Source organism: Vanellus vanellus (assembly GCF_965231255.1).
Source record: "Vanellus vanellus genome assembly, chromosome: 2".
In the NCBI taxonomy this organism is placed as follows: domain Eukaryota; kingdom Metazoa; phylum Chordata; class Aves; order Charadriiformes; family Charadriidae; genus Vanellus; species Vanellus vanellus.
In genome coordinates, this window is record NC_138906.1 from 15,994,284 (window position 1) to 16,018,366 (window position 24,083).

The 24,083-nt window shown below is 41.7% G+C and overlaps 1 protein-coding gene across 3 annotated transcripts in view; it reads left to right on the forward strand.

Annotated features, from left to right (window-relative positions):
- The window catches only part of PARD3 (par-3 family cell polarity regulator), a 461,313-nt gene that overhangs the window by 330,094 nt on the left and 107,136 nt on the right, over positions 1 to 24,083 (forward strand). Inside the window, exon 20 of one of the 3 annotated variants that reach the window (XM_082480102.1) lies at positions 9,838 to 9,948. The exons of the other annotated variants lie outside the window; for them this stretch is intronic. Within the exon in view, the coding sequence (XP_082336228.1) occupies positions 9,838 to 9,948 (111 nt within the window). The remainder of the gene's footprint in view (positions 1 to 9,837; positions 9,949 to 24,083) is intronic. 3 annotated transcript variants of the gene reach the window in all.

Consider the following 24,083-nt stretch of genomic DNA (forward strand, 5'->3'; position numbering starts at 1 on the left):
TTTCTAAATTGTACTTCTGTAGGGTTGGAAAAAATCATGGTAACCAGATGCAGTATTTGTCTCTGGCCTGGCAAAGTGTTAGATTTGACAAAAGAAGCTAATAGAAATGTTCAAATTGACCCTTCTCATCATTTGGACTTCTTGGAGCTCAATCAATCTCTCATTATTATCAGAGTTATTCACGCAGAGGCAGAAGTGGTAGTATTTCTCATAATCAGCCCTTGAGCCAGACATAATTTGCAATTTTGAAGCATTGTATTTTGAAACAATAATGCATTAAAATGAACGGAGCAGGAATTAGAAGTATAGTTGTGGAGAGAACGCGTTGAAGAGTAGCCATGGTTTAAAAGCTCTCCCCAAGCGCTCTTAGTGGACGCTGGTAATTAGAGGCACACAATCTCGTATTATTAATACCTAAATGGGTCCACAATTTTTCAACTAATGTGTGGAGACGAATGGAGGGACAGAAGCGTGCCCGTCTCGCTGCCCGGTTGCAGGGCGGCAGTCGCCAGGCGGGCAGAGCTGGGCTGCGGTTTGGGGCCCGCTCAGTACAGTGTGAGCAAGAGGCTGCACTCGGCAACCGGCACACTGGGAAGGAGCCTTTTACCCTGGCTCCCAAAAATTGCCTACGTTAATAGTAGGCTGCTCTGGTTGCTTAGAATTTGGGAATTTTTTTTTTTTTTTTTTTGTCCCTATGTATGGTATTACGTATCGCAAAGTAGAGGGTTGTATGTCTGCTTTTATGTATGTAGTCTGGGAAAGACGAGTTGACGTCCTGGAGGCCTTCACTCAAACTTTTTCAGCAGCCTGCTCTTTACTTTGCAAGTGAGACTTTATGCTTTTGCAGTTGGTGTTTACAGTTTTTCAATTACCGTTTTAACATCTTACTGCCCAGTACTGAATTACCTAACAGGGCGCTGCCGTCTTGATGGGCAAATTCTGTCTGAGAGGAGGGACAGGAGCATTTGTAAGTACATTAAATGACAGTAATGAAAGGATATGTTGCCCATTAAGACTGCATTATCTGTTAGAAGACTGAATTAGCTTGGCTGCGTCACATGTATGAGCTACTTTCTTCACTGACAAATAGCGCACGCTTAGTGTATCAAATTTAATCTCGGGGCAAGTAACTTTGCGGTCAATAACCGCTCTCTTTTTTGAATGCACACACAACATTAAAGAGTTTTTGCCACACAGGCAAACTTTTAAATGCTTAGACTCTCGTGAAACTTCCATTAAAATGTCATGTACTGCTTCTGTGGTTGCTCCCATCACTGCTGATTGCCAACACAGTTGTGTCTAAGCAGAAGCTGTCTTTTGTATTCCCGATTCCTTCAGGGATGCCACAATCCACAGTTGAACGGGTTTTGGCTGACCACCATGGAAATGACTTATTTATGGTGACTTTTAGTACACTGTGGTATTGCTTACTGAGTTGATTCTGCCATACAACAGAAGAATCTCTTGTCTGTTTGCTGACTTGCTGCTGTCTTTCAAATGTTATCATTGTAAAATTATCCCCACGTCCTTTGACCTTCTCAGCCTGTTTATAAACTGTGGTAACTTGGATTAGTTGTTAGGTTTTTTCCTAATTTCCTGCGATTTATTTATTTATATATTTATTAGAGCTGTCAATGGCTCCAGCTAGCTTTAGGCAATCATGAGTAGCAATGCAAGAAGATTATCTTCTGTTTAGAAATTTGCAAACAGATGGTCTCTCCGTAAAAGAAATCTGTTTTTTAAAAGTCCCACCATTTTATGCTGGAAGTAAATATTACAAATGCTGAAGTTGTGAAAAGAGAGCGACTCGGTGTGAATAATATTCTGCCTGTCGTGTCATGCCTTTCAGGAAATGTTATCAAAACTGTTTATGAAAATAATTGAATGAAACCTCATGACATGTCTCTTGGTTTGGCATCATACCCATATTCTATGAAGTTGGGATACTGACTCACAAGGACAGGCAGATTAGGTTTCAGTGGCTGGAAACGGTTACCGGTCCCATATGTTGTTTCCACTTCTTCCCAGGAAGTTGTTGTGGGAGTCACTGGTGATGTTTCGCATGAAGTGTTGCGGTTTCTGTGCCATCCTCGCTGTTGTTTTTGAGTAGCCTTGGTTTGGTGAGATGTGCTGGAATCCTCACCTCAACGATGCTGAAAAGTGGGTTTTAGTGGCTGGAAAGCGAGGCAGAGGCTGTTGGTAGAAAATGTGAATACACCACAGAAGACCTTCACATGCTTTACAGCACTGATGCACAGGGTGGCAGCTTCGGAGAGGGCTGATAAGTTGGAGTGATAACCACTTTGATTCTCCTGCTTTAAATTTCTGTGTTCGTGACTGAGCACGTGAGTTTCTCTATTGCTTGAAGGCAAACTTCATTGCTCTGAAGAGATACAAGGGTACCTCGCCAGAGGTTTTCTTCGTTTTCACGAGTTCCCTGTGTCCTTTTGTAATGCCCCTTTCTTGGTTTGGGACAGAGGAGTTCTCCAGGAACCCTTTGGGCAGGGTTCTTCTGCTGAACACTGCACCAGCAAGGTTGCTGCTTTATCAGTTTTAGCATAGGTAAGGAAACCTGTGGAAAATGAAAAGTTCTAAACATCCGTTTTAACTATGCCCACAAGCTCCTACCTCAGGGTGTGTTTCTCCCGCTGCCTGTACATCAGAGCTTCTGTGTCATCTCAGGACGGTGCTGCCGCTGAGTCACTCCAGCAGTCGTTCCGCTCCCTCCTAACAAGTAGAATTTGATCTACTAATTTGATTAGATGTGATAACTGGCTATTTCTAGAAATCCATTGCAAATATGTAAATGTTTGCACTTACAAGCTAATTTTTAAAAATAGCACTTGCACAAGTTTGTCTTGAAAGGAAGACTTGTAAACCCTCAAGTCATCACTAAGCAGGGTGATTTTTTTGTGTGCTTTGTTGAAGCCTTGTTTATGCTTATTAAATTTTATTTTAGGAACAGAATGTTTTTGCATGTCACAATAATCTTTTGCAATATAAACGTGATGATTTTGCTGATACAGCAGGATGAAAAAGACTACAGAAATCGTTGCAAAATCCTTTGAGTAGTGTTAGGTTGTGTGTGTGTGCGCGAATACCGTTTGCTACTATGGGGAAAGAGCATGCCTCGAAGACAGAAAGCACTGACAGAATAGCTCAAGACACTTACAATTTGTTAATTTTTAATGATGGTCTTTTTTCTATTAAGGAACATAATGCTGCTGAACTTCTGTCTCAATCAATTTTTGTGTTTTTTCATTAATCAACTAATGCATGTTTCTTCTATAGCTCTTTATTCTAATGAAATATGTGGATGATTTGGCAGACGACAATGATCTCATCAGTAACGCATCAGAGTAAAATCCATTTAGCAGATTATATGTATATTATTTTTGTTATATCAAGGTTCCTGATATATACTCTTTTCAACCGAAGCTATTTTTGAGATAAGTTGTAAAGGTGGAATTCCCATTGCTATCACTCATACCTCCTCCTCCTTTCTTCATTTGTTCTGTCTATACACTTATGTATGCAAAATCATGTGCATGTTCTTTGTGTCTACATGCGCATGTTATATACTTTTCATATATTTTATATATATATATGGCGTCATGTTGTAGCTTGAGCTCGTTCTTTAAATGTTCTGCGGCACTTTCTTCTCTGTTGAGTCTCGCACTGTTTGGTTGCTCTGATGCATTGGCCCGAAGCCACTGAAGGCACTTGCTAGTCAGTGCCTCTCTGTCGAGTGCGACAGGCTTTGGATTAGGCCACCTCCGAGGTGATGACAGTCATTCAAGCAAGTAAGCTTGAAAGTAAGCCAGCTAGGAACTGACGGAGGTTTGGGTGTGCGTTTTAGTTTGATTAGTTTATCCAGAGTTCGTGAGGTTTCCTCTTTGAGGGTCAAGCTTCGGGCGTATAGGTCTGTGTTCTCGTCTTTTTATTAAGAATAATGTGACAAACTGGTATCACAGGGTCTGAGGATGGTCCTTGCCTCTGATGTGACTTGGCTGTTATATTCTAGAGATCATACTTTTTAAAAATGGTCCTCTTACATTTTTTAATTTCTTCACTTACTGGGATTGCTGTTGTTGGCTGAATTTGAGGATTAAGTCTGTGGATCTGTGAATATGACTTTGAGCGTTTACACTTATCTTGAAACTTTCTCTAACCCTTAACGTAAAAGGAGAATTAAGAAGCTATAAATTAAGTAGAACCCTGGAGTATCTTGGCAATTAGAGTGAACGAGATTTCAGCTGCTCTCTTTCATCAATTTCTCACACTCCTGGATAGACAGGGTATTTTTAATTTACAACCTGTATTTCAATTAGTCGCGGAATTTTTTTCTTGAAGCTTTTGCAGGTACAAAATAAAATTAAGCTACTTTTTGGCTATACTTTTTATAACAGGGCTTAGATGAGAGTGCTACTAAATAAACTAGCTGTTACAGGAGGTAATGTTCCTGTATTTATAAACGTTGTTACTGTTACAAATAGATTATTCTATAACCACACAGTATGTGTCCTCAAAGAAGTATTAAACCATGTCAATGAAAGAATATGTTTACGAACAGAACAATTCTTATTATTATTATTTGGGATTTGGAAGAAAACGCGTACTTTCCTTTTGCTCTTGATTTTTCCACCACGAGTAATAATATTCTGTGCTCCGCTTCTAAGAATTCAGACTGGGGGTTGGTGGTGGCCACAGGCCAGTGCTGTGCTGCGATGGCTGCAGGTGTTCCAGTGTCTGGTGTAGCTCAGGCTTTAGCATCAGAACTTTTTTCGTCGTGAATATGTTAACTTTGTGTGGCAGGAGCGCACGCAATTTTGCTGCACATCGCGCAGTAGCGCGTGTCTGTGCATCGGTATCTCATGCGCTATTTAGGTGGGGCTTCGCTGTCAAATTGCTGGCGCTGAATTTAGCAATTGACAGGAGCTTGGAATTACGTTCCCAGGACTGCCCGAACGTCAGTGTCACAGATGCTCCATTTCTGGACTGGTTTGGTTTTTAATTCCAACGGTAGTTCTTTCCTTTTGTTTTTAAACGCCCTCCTCCTCCTCGCTGCTGCAAGGAGCGCTGCTGCTGCGCAGCCCCCGAGAGCGGAGTTCTCCTGCCTGCTTCAGAAAGCACCTTGTCATTGCATTTGCATTTGTAGGAGCTGCAACCAGTACGCCAGCAGCCAGCCTGGAGCACTGGGGGCGAGACCACCGCAGGTTCAGACAAGCGCCTGAAAATCTGCCGATGCTTCCGGCTCTGGCTGCGCAGCTCCCGCGTCTGGGAAGTGAGCAGCGAGGGCTGGGATCAAACCGCTCGGAGCTATCCGCAAGGCCACCTCCTTGCGAAAGCCTGGAGTCTCTCCGACACAGGACAAACGGGTGGTGATTGCTATTTTACAAGGGAGATATCGTTAACAATTGCGCTTTGGGAGTTCCCAGCCTCAGGTTGCCCTCGTTAAGTGAGCAGTCTTCAGTGGGGGAAGTTAGTACGCGGTTGTGCCACGACATTCAATATACGCATTATGGGAGAAATAGTATTGGAAGCGGTAAGGTTCCAAAGTTGCCACGGGTCGTGTATGGGACATACATCCGAATTCCATCTCCCCTTCCTTTTGAGTACCCGAGCAGCGAAGAAGTAAGCTTCACAATGCTGCCAGTGCTGGTGGGTTGTGGGGAAGGCGTCACACACGTTGATGTTCGCGGGGCGAGTCAGGGACTGTACCGCCTGCACATTTAAGAAGGTGAAACTTTTACAAAGGTAAGCCAGATCTTTTCCAGGCACTGATGCATTCAAACAGGAGTGTTTGGAAATACCAGGAGTAATTCTGGGGCCCTGACCCAAACTTTGCTCCTTTTGACTCCTGGGCCACTGGAGAGCAGCAGGGAAGGGCTTTACCACCGGCTGTGAAGATGGTGCAGGGTGGCTGTGGGACGTGTATTTGGTGTTTTGAAAGGATATTGCGTAGATTGCTTGAATTTCAGTGGTCTCAACTCTCTGATTTTTATTACTAAGTGTCCTATTTTACTTAATATTCACGAATCAGAGTAGGGAACACCTACCTGAGGAAATGAGAAGGTCTGGTGATTTTGAACAGTTGACACCAGTGTAGTCACCACAGTGCACGGGGTTGTACAGCAGAGGCAGTGTTAACAGCTCGCTTTAATGGTGTGCCTTAGTATTGCTGTATGTTGCTCTTCTGTAGTTAAACTTGGCTTGAATATCAATGTTAAATACTTTATAAATGTCTGTCGTAAATTTGGTGGAGAGGATGCTGATTTGGGCTGTGGGTTTCATTATGACTGTAAATCGTACTTCACAGAGCAAACACTTTAAATAGAAATAAATAGCAAGCACGCTTACTGTTAGTAAGAGTAGTCTTACGAAAACCTTGGAATGACTTTTGGAGTGGGGAGTGTTGACTGCTCCTACAGAAATAAAAGGGCGCTCTGTGTGTGTGTGTGTGTGTGTGTATACATACGTATGCCCATCGCAGTTCTTTTAAACACCTTTCTCAAGTGCTTGATGGAGCCTGGAAAATGTTTTTCCTTTGTTTGTTACTTCCACTGTTGTACGCTGAAGCTTAACAGAGATGCTGTTAGACTTGAGATCTTGGTGGAAAAGAGAAATCTTGAGCTTGTAAATATTTTTGCACAGAGGTCTTGCTAAAGGTGTGCAGCCTTATTCTGAGCTGGACCCATTTAGGGCTGTGTGTTTCCAAACTCTTCTGCAGCTCCATGACTTAGGAGTCTCACGGAGATGCTATCTGTGCAGGTGACACTGGCAAAAGCACAAAGCCCCAATCAGGGAGGGGGGAGGATGGCGTTGATTATTCCGCGTTCGAGTGTAGGGACAGTGCAGTTAATGTTGCTGAACTTGTTACAGGCAGTGGTGATTATGGCAGATATATCACTTCTGCGGGTGACAAAGTCCAGAGAAGGCACCTTTGCAAGACCACCGCGGTTGATACTCTGCCAGGCTGTCCACTGCCGGGATGACCACAGAGCTTGTCAGAGATGGGCACCGGAAAGTCTCCGGTCAGAGTGGGGACAATACGGCCACCCTTTGAAATGCTTGGGAAAGCACCAGAGATGTCTTCTGGAGACTTTATCAGGACTGTCCCCGAGGGCAGAAGGAACGTTCATTCCCACAAGATCAGAAGAAAACCCTGGAAGAGAAGAAGGGTTGTTGCCACAGCTTGCTCCAGAGTCAAAGCAAGCGAAACCCTACTGCTGCTCCGAGCGCTGCCTGTGCGGTGACCCCAGCTCTGCCTCGTGCCCCGCAGCACGAGCGTGGTGTCTGTCTTCTGGACTCCGACGGCTGGATTTGGAAACTCAAACCATGGATTTTTGCTAGGTTTGCGTTATATGTTAACATTAGAAGTAGTCTCCCCGCAGTCACGCAGCCTGACCAGGCATTTACTAGATTGCTTACAAGGATTATTAGAAATTTCCTGTGTACTTTAATTTTTTAATAGGGTATTGATTTCAATATATTTCTGTTCATACTTGCAATGAATTGATTTATGGTGGTAGAAATTTTGGTTTGCTGCCGAAACCGGATGGTTACCAACTAATTCAGTTCTACCTTCTTTTTTTCTTTTTGTTTTTTTTTTTTTTTTTTTTTAAACAACTAGTTCTTTTTTCAAAAATAAATTTTTATTAGAAATAAATAAATATATTGGAAATAAATTATCTACTCCAGAATTTGGTTCTTTTGCCTTGCCTGGCATTTTGAATGGGTCAAGGAAGGGCAGGAGACAGAAGCAAACGCGGGCATGCCAGAGATGCTGTATTACAGTACCACATATGTTGTGTGTCTCCTCGGAGCTCTGGGTGTTCTGTCAGTCAGAGCCCTGCCACCCCCGGCACTCTCCGTGTATCAGGGTAAAATGGTTCAATTCCACTGTTTTTCTGCCAAAAGTCCTCTCTTGGCTAGAGGATTTAGGGCTATTTTAAATTAACCATTCTGTTTTGTCTGGTGTACGACATCCAGAACTTGATTTGAGTCTCTTGTGTCATAGATGTAAATGTTGTGTATAATGGTTTTGACTACTCTCTAATAAATAGGTGGATGTTTTAAAAGATACGTGTCATTCTAGTCACTGAATTTAAGTATGTCAGTTTTGCATATAACATATTATAAAATGAGAGACTTTAACTTTAGGTAGTATTTTGTGTTTCTTAACCCTATCATGTCCTTTGCCTTTCCCTTTTCAGATGATTATTAATGAACAATTTTAGTTTTCATATGCCTGGATTACTGTGGAAATAAGCAATCTGGGAACTGTGGAGAACAGCCGTGCACTTTAAAGTGTGTGTACATGCTCCGACACTCTACTTTTGTGGTGTTCTGTTTTTAAACAGCTGCCCTAAGAGCCATAAATATGGTTATGCAGTTTAATAATATCTCTTGGCTGAGTGGCCCGAAATTAATCTTCCTGCGGGGTCACTGTGTGGTATGTCTTCAGCCCACACAATGGCTTTGTACTAGAATCAACAGGAACAAAAGGGAAAATATTATAAATGCCTGGTGGACTCTAAATACTTGAAACGGTTTATGTGCATGGGTCAGAAGAAAGTTTTAAGAACTCTGTGTTTTATTTCACTGGTTGTGAGCATTCAGGGTGTCCTGTCCACACCATTGCTGGACTTTGCACGTTTCAGTGCTTTCATTTCACTTTTGATGTGAACCTGAGTGTGAAGCGCCACAAGTGTCAGTCAGCGCTCATCTGAGTGTTTGATGAAAAAAAAAAAAGTAAAATTCTCGCTGATTTTGGTATGATAAATAATCCCACATTTAAAAGGTATGTATTACAGTAAGATACTGTTAAATAGGTATGTGTTATCCCTTCTGTCTTAAATAGAAAATTGTCGTCCAAACTTTAGATGTATTTAAGGGCTATGTTTATATGTTTGTTTAGTTTGCTCTATATAAAAGGCATTCCTTTCAGAGTAAGTCTGAAATATCTAAGAAATACACGCAACTTTGTCCTAATAATAACTGAGTGTGTCAAATGCCGGACCGTGCTCTCCCCGAAAGTCTAAAAGAAACCAGTGGAATGTGAAAATATGGAAGAAACCTAAAATACTTGAAATGTAGCCCACGGAGGGGAGGAGGAGACACGAGGAGGGCAAACACTGGGTTGGCAGCATCCCGGTTCGTCTGGGACAGCCCAGCCAGCTCCATCCCTCCACTCACCCTCTTTGCACTGGAACACCCCTGGGGGGAGAGAGTCACGAGTAGCAAAGTTTCTAAAAAACCTGGGTGCTGAAAAAGAATACATTTCCATTTTTGGATGGCATCCACTGCGTGGTGAAACTGCTCTTGTGGGGCGGGTGCGGAGGGTGGTACTGCCTCTGGGGCAGTTGTCCAACATACAGCGCAATGCCTCTTGCACTACATACGTGAAAGCCTTCACTTAATGTAAACTCGAGTTGCGTTCTTTGGCAGTGATAGTGTTGAGTAATTGCTAAAACATTGTTTCATTGTGTATTTGAGGATAGCGACCCCAGAATCCTGGCAGAAAAAAAGGAATGTGGTTCTATTTATTTTTTTGGTTTGTTTTGTTTTGTTCTGTTTTTTAGTGAGGAATTCTATAAACTTTTAAGAGGAATGAAATAAAAATAAAATAAAAAACTCCTACGCAAAAAAAAAAAAAACACAACCAAACACAAAAGCAGCCTGAAAATATTAAAAATTGAGATTCTGAGGTCTTTGCACTTTCCCTTCCTGGTTCCCAAGCAGCCCTTCTTGGAGGACTCTCTTTGTCATAGGAAAAGGAAAATACAATTTTGTTCATTTCACAAGTTAGATTCTTTTTTTGTGTGTTATTAACAGGTTTGGCAAACATCGCAAAGATGACAAGAGTGAGAAAACTGGTAAAATAAAAGTGCAGGAAGCTCTTACTTCAGAAGAGGAGAGAATACGAATGAAGCAAGAACAGGAGAGGTAGACTTCAGTATTTGCTTAAACCTTGATAGAGAGAGTTTGTTTTTTAAATTAAATAACGGAAGTTCAATTTTCACTGATGAAATTCCCAAATGTTGATATGTTGATATACTTTAAATAACAGGACAAAGCTGGATTTATTTTGGACACTGGTATCAACAGCTTCTTTGGCTGCATTAAGCATCTTTTATAGACCCAGAGCTCCTTTCCTATTGAGGAGACTGGAGTAATAATAAGAAATGTTTTCTCTATACATTCGATAACTGATTTTATTGACATTTTCAGAAAACAAATATTTATATAGAATGAAATATGTTTTGTATTTTTCTTCAAAGTCTTGCATATCTAGTTTTTTCGTTGATATATTTAGAAAAAAAACTAAAAATTATACTTATCAGTATATTTGTCACTGGAGTTCAGTCTATTTATGTCACGCAGTCTGTTTATGGAATGATATGTATATTAAACTGCTAATTGTAAAAATGAGTGGTGGGTACCTCTATTTTTCCTTGTCAGCTTCCCTTAACATTAAAAACCTATATAATATATATGTCATATGATCTTCTCAACATTTCCAATCTACTTTTCATCCTGTCTCTTGTAGCCCTAGATATTGGGGCTTACACACTGTTGGCTCTTATATCAGTTTAGTCAAAATCTTGGAAAGCTTAGGTTGTAAGTTAACTGCTCTACAGGGGTGCGTGTGGAGAGAAGACCTGTTTGAGTACACAAATCTGTAAGGAGACAAACTTTAAAGGGTTACAAATTTCGAATGCTGAATGGTAAATTTACCAGTGAAAGCGAACTACGAATTGGAAGGGTTTATCTAAAAATTATGCTATAGCTTAGCCATAAATTGTGGATCGATGCAGGAACTATGGAAGGAAATTCTGTTCTCCTTGTACAGGAGGTACGACTAGTTAGTCCTAATGATGCCTTTGACCATCATCTCTATGCACCTTGGTCTTCTGTGAGTAAGAACAGAAGTTTATTGACGGTGGCTTCATCACTCTAACAGCTCACCGGAATAGCAGAGCCACAGTAACTCTTGTGTAGCCACCTCAGTTGAACCTAAAATGGTTTGCTTTCAGTTCTTCTAGGGTTGAGTGATTTACGTTACAGTTAAGGCATGCTAGGACTATACATTTATTAGTTACTGAAGACCAGCAATAAACTGCAGAAACTTTAGCATCTGTGACCATCTGTTTGGATTACGTTATGGGAAAATTTTTACTCTTTAACAGATATACTAGCATAAATTGATGTAAAAATTTATTCGTGTCTTTTTCCATACGTTCTGACAGTATAAGGTGGCTGGATCACAGTGCTTGGTTGTTTTCTACTTGTCTGATTTGGTTTTTATTTTCTCTTTTTTAACAAAAGTGAAGCAGGGTCATTAAAGTTGTTCCTGTTTTCAAGAGTCATGTGCTTTCAGATTAAATGGTAAAGGGGAATACTGGAACTGAAGGAAACAAGTGACTTTGGAGATGAGGGCGTTTGTGCAGTCAACTTCCCTTTGGGCATGGGCAGACCAGCCACTTGGTGGATAAACTCATGCCAGGGGTGCAGAGGGGTTGAAAGCTGCCTCCCTCGCTCCAGCCAGCTCAGGGCAAGCAGAAGGTTAGCCACACGTGCACAGCGCTGAACCCAAGCTTGCCCAGCACGGGAGGGGGGTCTTAGTAACCTTAGGTGCCCAGAAAATCAGCCATATGCGTTTATTCAAAGAAGCAAGAGCTGAGGTTTGAGTTAGTAACGTTTTTCTCTCTTTTCATTCTCTCTCTGTGTCTCTCTGTGTCTCCGTCTCTCTCAGTAAGAATGGTGAGAGTATAGACTGTCCATGTGGTGATGTAAGAGAGGTTGCAATAGTCACGCTGGGTACCAAGGTAGAATTGTGAAGTTGTTTGTATAGCCTTCAATGCATGGAGCAAATTCCTAATCCCTGTCCATCAAGTTATGCTAACCAATTTGAATCTTTCCTGGAACCTCACTCCTCGTGTGTCGTAAAAGCAATTTTATGTGTTCACTGAGACTGCAGAAATGCATGTGCCAGAACTTCGTAACAGCTTGATGTTATCGTAACACGGGTCCTCCTCCTCCCCTTACTCTCTTTCCCTAACTGTGTATTTGCTTTCCTTTGTGTTATGTCTATAAGAGAATGCAAGTTCTTGGGGCTAGTGGCATGTACAACTAATAAAAGGCAATAAAATAGCAACCAAATGTGTGAGGTGCTTCCTTATGTTTCTGAAAAATTCAGATGTTGATTTGGTCCATAGAGACTCAATATTTTTGCAGTTAGATTGCAGAGAGTTTCTTTTGATCCTGTAAAATAATGATGTTAGACACACGCTATTAACGAAGAGTACTCTTGCAAATTAACTGAACAATCCCTCAAAATGCTTACTGGGAGACAGAGTGAAATGTTACTGTCTTAACAAGTGTTGGTTCATAATGGCTGCTATTTTAACTTTGTTTTCTGTGGGTTTTTTCCCCCTTGATGTTTTTAGCAGTACAATTCACTTGCTCTGTTTTACTTGGTATTTGATACTATGTACCTCTATAGTGATGCAATACTTTGGGGAAATAGGTTGGATTTAATGAATTTACTATGTATGAGAGGCTAGGAGCAAAAATCCTTAGGGGGCCAGAGAACAAGTGAACGGTCCATTAAAAAATCAATCATGCCCACAATTTTATGGAATTATTATGCCTTGACTTGATAATTTTAATAGTATTGTGCTTACAGTAGTATTTTCTTTAAAGTCTTAAAAGTAGTGTTCATATTGATTATGAGACAAACAAGCAAATTAATGTTCTTCAATTTGCCATGATTGAAATGAATAAAATTGCCTTTTATAACCATATTATTAATAATAATTTCTTATTAAGGAGCATATCTCAAGCTGTATTGGTAGGCATTTACTGACAATCTTAAAGTAATTTTGAACAGAAAATGAAATTATCTCATTGAAAATGCAGGCAGCTTTCAATGAAACAGTATACTGGAACAATTAGGAGCATCATCTGAGGAGACCACCCACCGATCTTACCAAAATTGCTGTAAAATGCTCTCTCTTTGTAAATCCTCCAAATGTTGGATTAACAGTTCATCCAAGGCCATAGGACATTATCCCCTCTATGTCACTGCTCTTTAACACTGGTTTACTCCAGAGAAAGAAGTCTGCTTGCATCACCCTTAAGTGCCAAAAAATGATCTGAAAATCCATATGGGTTCTGCTGTGCTGTTAGAAAAGGTGCTTCTCCCCAGCAGTGGCACCAATCGAAACCTTAAGACAAAACTAAGCAATAGGTTTTCTGAACTTTGCCTTGTGTCTCCTAAGAAAGAGACTATACTGCAGAGTCTTGAGGAAGTCAGACAAGATCTGAATTGAATTAGCTCTTCTCCTGTGCCAAATCACAGCTGGTTTATATATATGCTAACTTGGAGCCCCTCTTTGCCATGCTGTCATCCCGTCCATCACTGGACTACTAAAACTGGATACCACTGTGATGCTACATCTGCTCAGACAGACTGCAAAAACAGTCTTGAGCCCTTCTTGTTTTTGTTACTGAACATCTTCTACCAATTCCAGACTCTTTTGATGCACCCATGGTTGGCCTATCCTCCTAAGAGTAATATCTTGGATTTTACAGACTGAAGATGTGTGGGACATCTTGAGCTTTCAGAGACGCTTCAAACTGCTTATAGTTTCACGCAGGCATTGCTATGTAGGATAGACTTAAAACCAGATTTTGAAACTTTTGTCAATGTCCAAGAGGAAGTAGTGTTACAACCTAGATAGTTTTCATATGGATGATTGTCTTCTGCTGCGCTATTGGACCTAAGCCTCCCAGGGCCTCCCAGGATAGTTTTCTCAATGTGTAGCTAGTGCGTCCATCGGTATCCTGCAGCATGAGTGCCCTGAAATGTTTTCTGACTTCTTCAAGACCCTGTAGTATAGGCTCTTTCGTAGACGATGTGAAGACAGAACCATTCAGAAAACCTACTGCTTCTGTCTTCTGTTTTTTCTTGGTGGTCCTTGATGGAGAGAGACATGACTCTTAACAGCAGATTCTGATGCTTTCATCTCTCCCTCTTTCACCCTTGGATTTTTCCTTGGATTTCTTTTCTGTTGTGGTTGGTGGTTTGGTTTTGTTGTTTTTTTTTTCCCCTCCTTGCAGCTCTGTGTTCATTACAAAATAAATCTTTAGCAAATCAAAAACCTTTGCCTGTGTTCTGCCCTTCTTCAGCTTGGGCACGTGCAGTTCTTGACACCTGCCTGGCAAGGCCATTCGCGCTGGCCCTGTCTTCAGCCTTGGACTGACTTCCTCCAGCAAATCAAGCGCTCCCCAACCCAAACGGCTTTGCTCTTTGTACCCGGGTAGTAGATAACAGAGGAATGAAATAAACATACTTCTTAGTAAAGTTTTCAACAAATTCAGCTATGTCCAGCGTGGTTCACCACTAGATAATGCTTAAAAGATGAAAGTTGCAATTCTAATGTAATCTCACGGGCAAAGAGTGCTTACGCTTTAATCCGCCTCTAGAGGCACCTCCTCCTCTTAAAAGAAGAGTCTACAGGATATTTTCTTCGTTTGATTAATGCACTGACTGAAGAGCTTTACTAATGTTCTATAAATCTCCGGGTTACCATAGAAGTATTAATCTCAGTATTGTATTCTTCCTCAACTTCCACTGAAATGGATGCGAAATCAGGTGCTTAAACACCTGTGTTGGGAGGATCCGTCTTGGGGAGATAAGGAGAAACCTTTTGGAAGAGAATTAAAGAGCTGCTCTGGCAGACGCGCGGTGACAGAGGCTCTGGAAGCACCAGGAGGGTGACGGGGCAGTCAGATGGGGGCTTGTGGAGCCAGGGGCGTCCTTTGCTCTGAAAAAGCAGCCGTGCAATTCCAATCTCTGCTGTTCGTGTTGGAGGAAGATGAGCACACGGCAAAGCAGTACCGCTCTTCGTACGCGCGCGTGTAGAGTTGTCATCTGGAAGAGAAAATTGCTCCTTCGCTCGTTCGCCCCCCCCCCCCCCCCATTTTGGAAAACGTTAACCTTTTCGTTCATTTAGGCTACAAAGGGAGTTGAATTTACGTCGTTCCGCTGCTGTTGTTGTCCATGTGTGCCACACGTCAGCGGTGCTGGCCTGGGCGGCGCGGTGGGAGCGGGGCGCGGGCCGGGAGGGGGAGCTGCCGGCACGGCGGTGGCGCGGCGGGCGGGGGGGGCACAGCGGGAGGGAGGGAGGGAGGGCACGTCCCGCTCAAACGGTGCTCCAGGCTGGAAACCTCACCAGGGCTTCGTACGGGCAGAGTGAAATCTCAACGCCTTGCTCTCCACCGGGGGGAATCTGCGTTTGTCACGGGGGCTGGGGAGATGCTTTCCGTGTTGGAGGCGGGAGGCGGTGCGGGTGCATCGATGCATCCGGCGGTGCTGGCGGAGTGTGGCAGGAGGAGTGGGAGAGGTGACCCAGGGTCTGGGTCTTGCAGAGATACCGCCTGGGGGAGGTGGATGAGGCGTTTGTCTCAGTAGTGGTAGATTTGCCGTTACTTTTGAAGATCAATCAATAGGCTGACAACATTTTCGGTGCGAACATAAACAAGGCTACGATTACAGTGCGTGCTGTTCACGTAACGATTTTTCCTAAATTTAGAGTGAAACATTCTGTCTGTTCATTAGTAGCTGAAATAACATTGATATTTTTTGCTGAAGGATTCGGTCATTCCATAAAATGCTTCCTGTATTATATGTTTCCTGAGGGTATAAGGGTCTTTATCTCCAACATATAATAAACTTCTCTTCATCTTTCTCTAGTGCCATTAAAGCCACAAGCCCTTTGTTGTAAAAGTATACTAATGAATAGAAATGTTACAACAAGAACAGAAGTCTTGTGTTTTCCCTTCATCATGCATCATCCATTTTAATTAGACGAAAGGATGGTGAGTACTGTGACAAGAGTCTGGAATTAAAATCATTAATTGATGTCAAGCTGACGAGAGACTGCTAACATGAATTTACTGACAGCAGGAAAGAAATTAACCTTATTACTTTATTTAGTACATTGGGGCTATTTATTATATTTTCCTATGCAAGTTCAGTGTGTTCCATTTATGATGATAAAGACAAATAATTAATAAAACCTACATAAAGTTTTATTACCTCCTATCAATGAAGTTTACATGAAAACCACATCAATAAATTACAAAAAACAAGCCCACCACATCCCTTTAATCAACAGAACTCATGAAAACTATTACAGCAATGTTTTTGATATTTTAAATGAGTACAATACGCTATGCTCTCGAGCCAAGTAGAATTGCAAAAGTGATCTGATTTAAAACCTTGCCTTAGTTTCTTAATGTCAGTGTTGCAAAAACAATGAAACATATTTTCTCCAGCAGTGACATTGATTGGAATAACTGTCTGTTTTGATCATAATTGGAAGGTCAGCCTAACAAAGATGAGTTTTAATGTTAAGCATCTTTATTCTTTAGATGAAAGAGTACAACGGTGTCTTATAGAATGACAGCAGCATCCTATAGATAATTTGTGACCCGAAGGTCATAATAAAAGAATAGAGGGGAGGTCATCCTGTAGTAAAGGCCATCTGGAACTGTTAAAGCATCAGATGGAGTAGGGGCTGAACAGCAGGACACTCTTGGTGTCTTTCCAGATTTCCCAGAGAGACCATAATATTTTTATTGGAAAACCCCAACTTTCTTCCCCTTAAGCAAAATATTTTCATCAAACAGTTTCATCTTACTTTTAGGAAAAAAGACAACATACTATGATAGGGAAAGGATTTTTGTTTCTTACATAGCCTAAGTGCTATATCTGTGTCTTAAGTTCAGCTTTAGTTTTGCTGCTGCTGTATTTTCATGCCACTTAACACTTTCACAAGAACTATTACCTCTAAATCCATTATTACTGCAAACATTAAGAATGTAAATATTTTCTAAAGTGACTTGTAAAATCTTTTCTGATAAAGCTCCTACCCCCTTCCCAGCCCGTAAGAGAGGAGAGAAAAAATTCCTCTGTGAATCAGAAAATAGGAGCAATGTGTTTCTCATTCTCACTTATTTTGAGATGGGATCTGCTTGTCAAGGGATATTCCAGTTTCACTGAGATTTGTAGCATTGTTTTGGCAGTGTTTTTTTTACATAATAGATGAGGGTGCAGGACGCAACAACAAATCAATGGCAGTAATTTTTGTACCACAGAACACAGAAATCACGGAATCATGGAATCACGGAATTTTCAGAGTTGGAAGGGACCTCTAGAGATCATCTAGTCCAACTCCCCTGCTAAAGCAGGATTGCCCAGAGCACATTACTCAGGACCGCATCCAGGCGGGTCTTGAAAATCTCCAGGGAAGGGGACTCCACCACCTCCCTGGGCAGCCTGTGCCAGTGCTCTATCACCCTCACCGTAAAGAAGTGTTTCTGTGTATTTGAACGGAACTTCCTGTGTTCTAACTTGTGCCCATTGCCCCTTGTCCTGTCACTGGGAACCACTGAAAAGAGCCTGGCTCCATCCTCCTTCAACCCACCCTTTAGATACTTGTACGCCATAATAAGGCCTCCCCTCAGCCTTCTCTTCTCCAGGCTAAAGAGTCCCAGCTCTCGCAGCCTTTCCTCATAAGGCAGATGCTCCAAGCCCTTAATCATCTTAGTTGCCCTTCGCTGGACTTGCTCCAGCAGTTCCCTGTCCCTCTTGAACTGGGGAGCCCAAAACTGGACACAGTATTCCAGTTGTGGCCTCACCAGTGCAGAGTAGAGGGGGAGAAATGAACCATGAGAATATTGAGCTTTGGAAAAACATTTCAGACCGGTTCCACTTCATAAAAATACTGACTCTGGGAGATACGTAAACTGAAGTGTTTGTGGAATAATAGTTGCTGAGGTAGTTTTTTAAACAAAGCTCCTCGCATTCTCTAGCTACATATTGTAAATGTAGAGATTTTAAGACACGGTGCTGAAAGTATGTTTACTCTATGATTCCTCTACAGTGATTCAAGACATTGCACTAGGCAAGGTCTGGCTAAGTCCCTTGCCATATATTTAAAAACATCATTTACGTGGTCTTTACAATATTCTGAGTTACAAATTTGGTTAAGGTGTCTTGCAGACCCTGTGAGTTCAGCACTGTGTTAGAAATTTCAGTTCTAAGTAAGGGCTCCGATATGTTGTGTTTCACTTTTGAATGCCAAGAACTTTAGGATAAGGCAGCAGCGTGTCCTCTGATGTCCCATAAACTATGCTCCTACCGGTACAGTTGCTGTAGCAAATACTTGTTTGAGAATTAAAAAAGCTGTACCGTAATTGCTGACTTACTGAACTTATTGTTGCTGAGTTGAACGGAACTGAAGACCCATCAGACTCTCCAGACTGCACTACAGGAGTCGAACAGTAAAGATAAAGCACCGAAACCCCTCCTTTTTTCTAATTCTTAGATACAGAGCAAGTATTTGACTAACCAGAAAGACACCTAATAGTGTAGTCACAACACGGAGATAGGTTCCCCCTCCACACCACACCTGGGACTTTTGTTTTGGAATAAAATAATGTTACTGGAACAAAACTTTTAATGGTTTATAAAAACCCCGGCTCTGTTTCTGCCCGTGCTGTAGGTTTATGCTCTCACGCAGCCCTGTGACCCAGCAAGGTTTTAGAAGTGAATCCGGAGGGGTGTTGTGGATGCTAAATTTTTGGTCCTGAGCAAAGATACTGACTTATAAGCTATATTCTCTATTGGTGGGTTGTTTGTTGTTTGTTTTTTTTTTTTCCCTTTCTTTCAACTCCAGTGTATGAGAGTCACATAATCCCTTGCTTTGTTGTGTGGTTTTTCATGTTATTTTTTTGTCACTTCAGACTGTTTCATTTGCCAACTTCAGGATTAGGCTACTTTATACACAGTACTCTAGAAACGCAGAATAATGGACCTGAAATAGAGCTAGTGGCAGAATTTTATATCCACTTTTGTTACTTGACTTCAGGTAGGCGCTGGATAGGCTCAGCTCAACCAAGTGATGACAGTATTGTAGCTGCACCTCCAGTTACTGCCTGCAGTATCTGGGAATGACTGATTTGCTGCGTGGTATGATATATGGTACCATTCGATATATGGTATCCATGTGTCACTTGTTTCTTGCACATATGGGAGCAGCTGCTCCTTACACATTTAACTGCAGAATTCAGATGTTACCCACCAGTGCTGCTTTCTGGCATTGTTGTCCAGTTGGAAAAAAACCCCACGTTTTAGGGGAAGAAATGGTCCAGGAAAGCCTTCATGTGAGAGGAAACCAGGGCTCTTAAAGTGAGGAGGGATGGAAGCAGGAGCTCTCCCAAGTCGTGTTTCAGCAACAGCTGAATCTCATGATCTTCCTCTTTCTACTTCAGTCCAGCAAAAGGGCTAAATAGGAAATTAGAGCTAAGTTAATCTAATGAGCAGGAATCTTTTGTCATAGGTATAAATACCAGCTCTTCTAGCCAGTTTTGTAATGCAAAAGAAAAACTAAATTCCGTCTTGCCTACAGGCAGCAATGACGTTCTTTGATGCAGCATGGTTCCCAGCAGGATAACTGTCCCAGTTGCCCATCTAGGTGATGCTCCACTGCTGGGGTCACTGACCCTTGCATCAGACATGAAAATAAGGAAAGAAAGTTTCAGTCATGGTGGTGTTTGTTTTGGAGACGGGAGGACCTATACTGCCTGTGTACCTGATACGTTCTGCTTTGGTGGAAACATAACCTTTAAAAAAACACAGCAGACATACCCTCCACCCCAAAATGGTGCAGACTGTTAACTGCAAAGCAGTCTAAAAGCTCCATTGAAATGTAAGGAAGGTGGTAATTTACAGATTTTTAAAATCAAAATAAGCATGGATTTTCACTAGTTTATTCCAAGATCCAAGAAAGTAGGTTTGGGATACTCTGCTAGAGGGATGTATCTTCACTTTGGAAAAACAAAGGATGAATCAAGAAGGTCAGGGAATAAGGAAAAGTAGGGGTGAAATACATGAGATTCCACCAGGTTAGAGGAAATGATTCTGATGTCTCCTTTAGTTTCATCAACATCACTTGGTTTCAAATTGGTGTTTGCACTTCACCTGCTTATACGCGTAATATTTACTTTCTCTCCTGCATTTCTTTCATTTCTTTACATCTTCATTTGTATTTTGCTGCCTTCTTTAATAGCCTTCTTTATAAAGTCCTTATGAGCATGCTGTTCTCTTCTTAATGTATTAGGGCACTTACAGTAATCACCTTATCACCTTCATCGCCGCCTTTTTTTTTTAACTACAGCCCTCCTGGGTTGTAGCTCATTAAGGGTTTTTGAAATTCTCATACATCTCTTCTGCATGTGGGATTTGAGGGGGGGAAACTTCACAGAGACAGTAAGTACTGTTACGTAGTCTAATTGGTAGATAGACTGTGATTGTTGAAGGAGAAAGAAAATTAAGACTGTCTGATTGCGTAGATGCATTTCTTTAATTTCGAGGTGGTGGACAGCTTTTTTTTTTTTCTTTTTTGTTAATATGTAGTCCTTGTTATGTTTCTCTGTTGTTGTAGAACCAATATGTAGGAAATACATGTGCGTAAAATTTCTGTGTAGGTGCGGAATTATAGATCTGGAAGAGAGATCAATTCACTTTTCCAAGGTAGGATCTTCTGTCTATGTCATTCCTTCAAGATGTTTGTTTCTTCCTGTTGTTTTTTTTTTTCAATTTATAATGACATAAACTCTACAACTTCCTACGGCAATCTTTTCCGCTACCTATTCGTTAGAAAGTTCCCCTGCCCACAGTATCTAGTCTCAATTATTCTTGCTGCAGTTTAAATACCCAGTACTTGCATTCAAGGTGGAAAACATTATTCTTTTTCTCCTTATGTATCTGGAGACTGCTGTTATATCCCCACTCTGTCTTTTTCTTTTCCCCAACAGTTTGATATTGCTGACTCGTGAGTATCTGTTATCCAGTAGAACTTCCAGATCCATTCCTGCAAAAGCAACTCACAGATTTTTTCCTCTGCTTTTAATTGGTATGCTTAATTGTTCCAAGCATGTAAATTACCTTCCAATTGCTGTTATTGAAGTTAATTCTATTTTTGAAGTCTACTCGGTCTATTTTTCAAGAACATTTAAAATGTTAATCCTTTCCTCCCAAGTTCCGTCATTTGGGTTTTCGGCAGATTCAATAGCGTCCTAATTAATAATGAAAAACCTGAGTAAATGCGGAGAGAGATCCGTGTAGAAAATGTCTCAATCCGTCTATCTAGCATGCCGGCGAACTGCTGAGAGCTCCTCTCTGAATACTCTGCAGGTACTGCCTGGTTCAACCCATTGTGTCCATCCCGTCGCTGCTTTTCTTAGCCTGGGACATACTGTTTGTCCTCCGTTCACAGGGCCGTTTACTGTGTTGTAGAGGGAAATCTGACCGACTTGACCACATCTGTTCTTGATAAATCTATGGTGGCTACTGCTTGTCCCATTGTCTTCTCTGTGCTTACCAACAGTTTGTTTCAAAGGGGATTGAAGTTAAACCGATGAGTCTATCATCCTCCGAGGGATGTTTGGCTTTTTCTAGTCTTTCAGTACTTCAGCTGTCCTTAACAGGTTCTCGTGGTTACTGAAAAAGGTCCCGGACTGCCTCAGACATTTGTGTGTGTCAGATGAAGTTAACTAGCTTAACTAGCTTAACCAGTTTCTAGCTATTTCTCTTGCTGTTAGATTGGAGATGGGTTTTGTTATTGGTGGCAGTATCAATTGTGCTGGCCACCTGCTTGAAATCAACCATTTTAGTGAAGACAGATGCAAAGAGAAAAACCATTAAGCCTTAGGTCTCCTCAGCATCATCTGTCAATATCGCTCCCTCGCTACTGAGCAGGGGAGCAACCTTTTCTTTGCTCTTCCTTTTACTGCTAATGCAATTACGCAATGATTTATCGTTATCTTTAAAGCTCCCTGCTACTTTTCTTTCACGTTGTGCCTTGGCCTTTCTCATTTTGTCCCTGTGTGCTTGTGCTTATCCATAGCAAAGTGGCCACATTTTGTATGCGTTTCTTCATGTGTTTGAGATCAGAGGACGGTCGTATTTTAGCCAGTTGGCCACACATGTATGTACCCAGGAGATCAGGTAGAACTGTTGTTTTTTTTTTCCTGTATTAACTTGAAAAAGGTCGGTCTCCAGCCTTCCAATTTAAAAATCGTATTTACGCCGCAGTATTTTCTGACTTTTTTTTAAAAAAATATGCTAAAGTTTTGAATGAAATGGAGGGGGCAAATGAGGAAGAGGAAGTGTCTTTCTTGTTTACAAGCTACTGCTGTTGCTGCCCATGATTATCCATTGCCCACAGTGATCCTTTAGAATGATTTTCCCAGGAAAGCAGATGGCTTTGCTAAGAGATGGTTATAACTGTGATAACTGACTAGCTCTAATCACGATAAGAAAAGCTAAGTGTCATATGCCGGTTCAGAGGGAAATCACAATAATGCCTATAATCAAGGTACCCTCATTAGAAGAGTAGTTGTCAGAAAAATTCTGCTGGGATCCAGACAAAGGTCAAAGAAAAATACAGGAGAGGACAAACTCCCGTATTGACTTGATTGCCAAAAATTAGAAAAAGGGCCATTAAAGCCCCAAATGCAGGCGAGGAGAGGGGGAGGAGGAACAGCAAGACCTGGCTCAGTTGCTGGCACGCTGTGTCTGCAAGGTATCTCTCACTCGCGAAGGAGGAGGGGACGAATTTGACAAGATTTGGCTACTGGCCAACGCACCTCCTGACCTCTTTATTAGAAAAAATATCTTGAAAAATTGGACCGAATGCGTTCATCCCGTCTGACGAAGGTAGACAGGCTGATTGGCTTTATAAACGTGTCGTCGTTTTTCTCTGTTTTCAATCCATCATCCCGACGCGTGCCAGTCTGATGGCAGAAGAACTGAGAACTGGCAGCGGTGAATGGCTTGTCATTTAGCTTCTGTCCTTACACAATGCTGTTTCGATCCTTAATAAACATTGTCAGCCGTCTCACATATGTGGAACTGCAAGCGTTCAATACTGATTTTGTAAATGAGCGAGCCTCGGTGGGAACGAGGAGGGTGTGGATTATCACTCGGGCAATAGCTGAATCCTGGCAGCAGCAGGAGGATTAATTGAATTGACCAAGCAATTGCACACCAGAAGCAGCCGCCAACTTTGTTTCTGCTCTTAGGGGAGGACATTGCTGCCATTGCAACAGCAAATGTAATGTATTAGCCATGAATATCCTTCCCATGCTGGGTTCATCAATTAAGATAAGTAGGTGATTTTTTGCAAGGATCTAAATCACTAATATGAAAAAATCCCGTGAAAGGGACCGGAGCTCCCAAGAGATTGGGAATATATTTATAACTTCACTCCTAATACCACATGAAATTATGAAATTAAGGTTGATTTCTCTTCTTTTGCCAGTTTTGCTTATTCACTTTTACTCACAACAGCTCTGCCAACACCACAGTTTTGTGTTTTCCATTGCTGGAAAGAAATTGAAGTTTAGTTCAGACAGGATTGCTGTAAAAATTTGGTTCCGGGTGGGATTCGGCTCACAGACTAATATGATTGATTTGGTATCTACATGTAGGCTACATGACTGAATGCCCTTTGTGGTCAAGGGGGATGTGCTTGACCCAGTTGGTGGAGCCTGGAGGAGGAGTTGGCTTCACTTTTAAGTGGCCGCCTTTCTGCTGTTCAGCCCAACTGCTCTCTAGACCCTGCGGGCACTCGCCTGCGGTGACTGAATCCTGACCAGCTCTTCTGGAAGCCCAAACCATATGTCGACACCTAAATTTAGGTGTCTAAAACGGTAGTTGCCTTCATCTGAACGCTGAATCCCACTCACAGAGTTTTGAAGAAGGGAAGGAGGTGGCAGCTGTTTGCTGGAGACAGCAGCACGTAAGCTTTTCCCTTACTTTTGTGACCACCGTTTCACGTGCATAGGAATCGCTGTACAATGGGTATGTCTATCATCGCTGGATTAGCTTGCCGTGAAAAGCTCTTCTAACAATTATAGGAAGTTCTGCAGCTAACAATATTGTCATTTGAAGCAGTTATCATTAGCTTTTGAATTGAATGGCAAAGAAATGCATGAGGATAGTT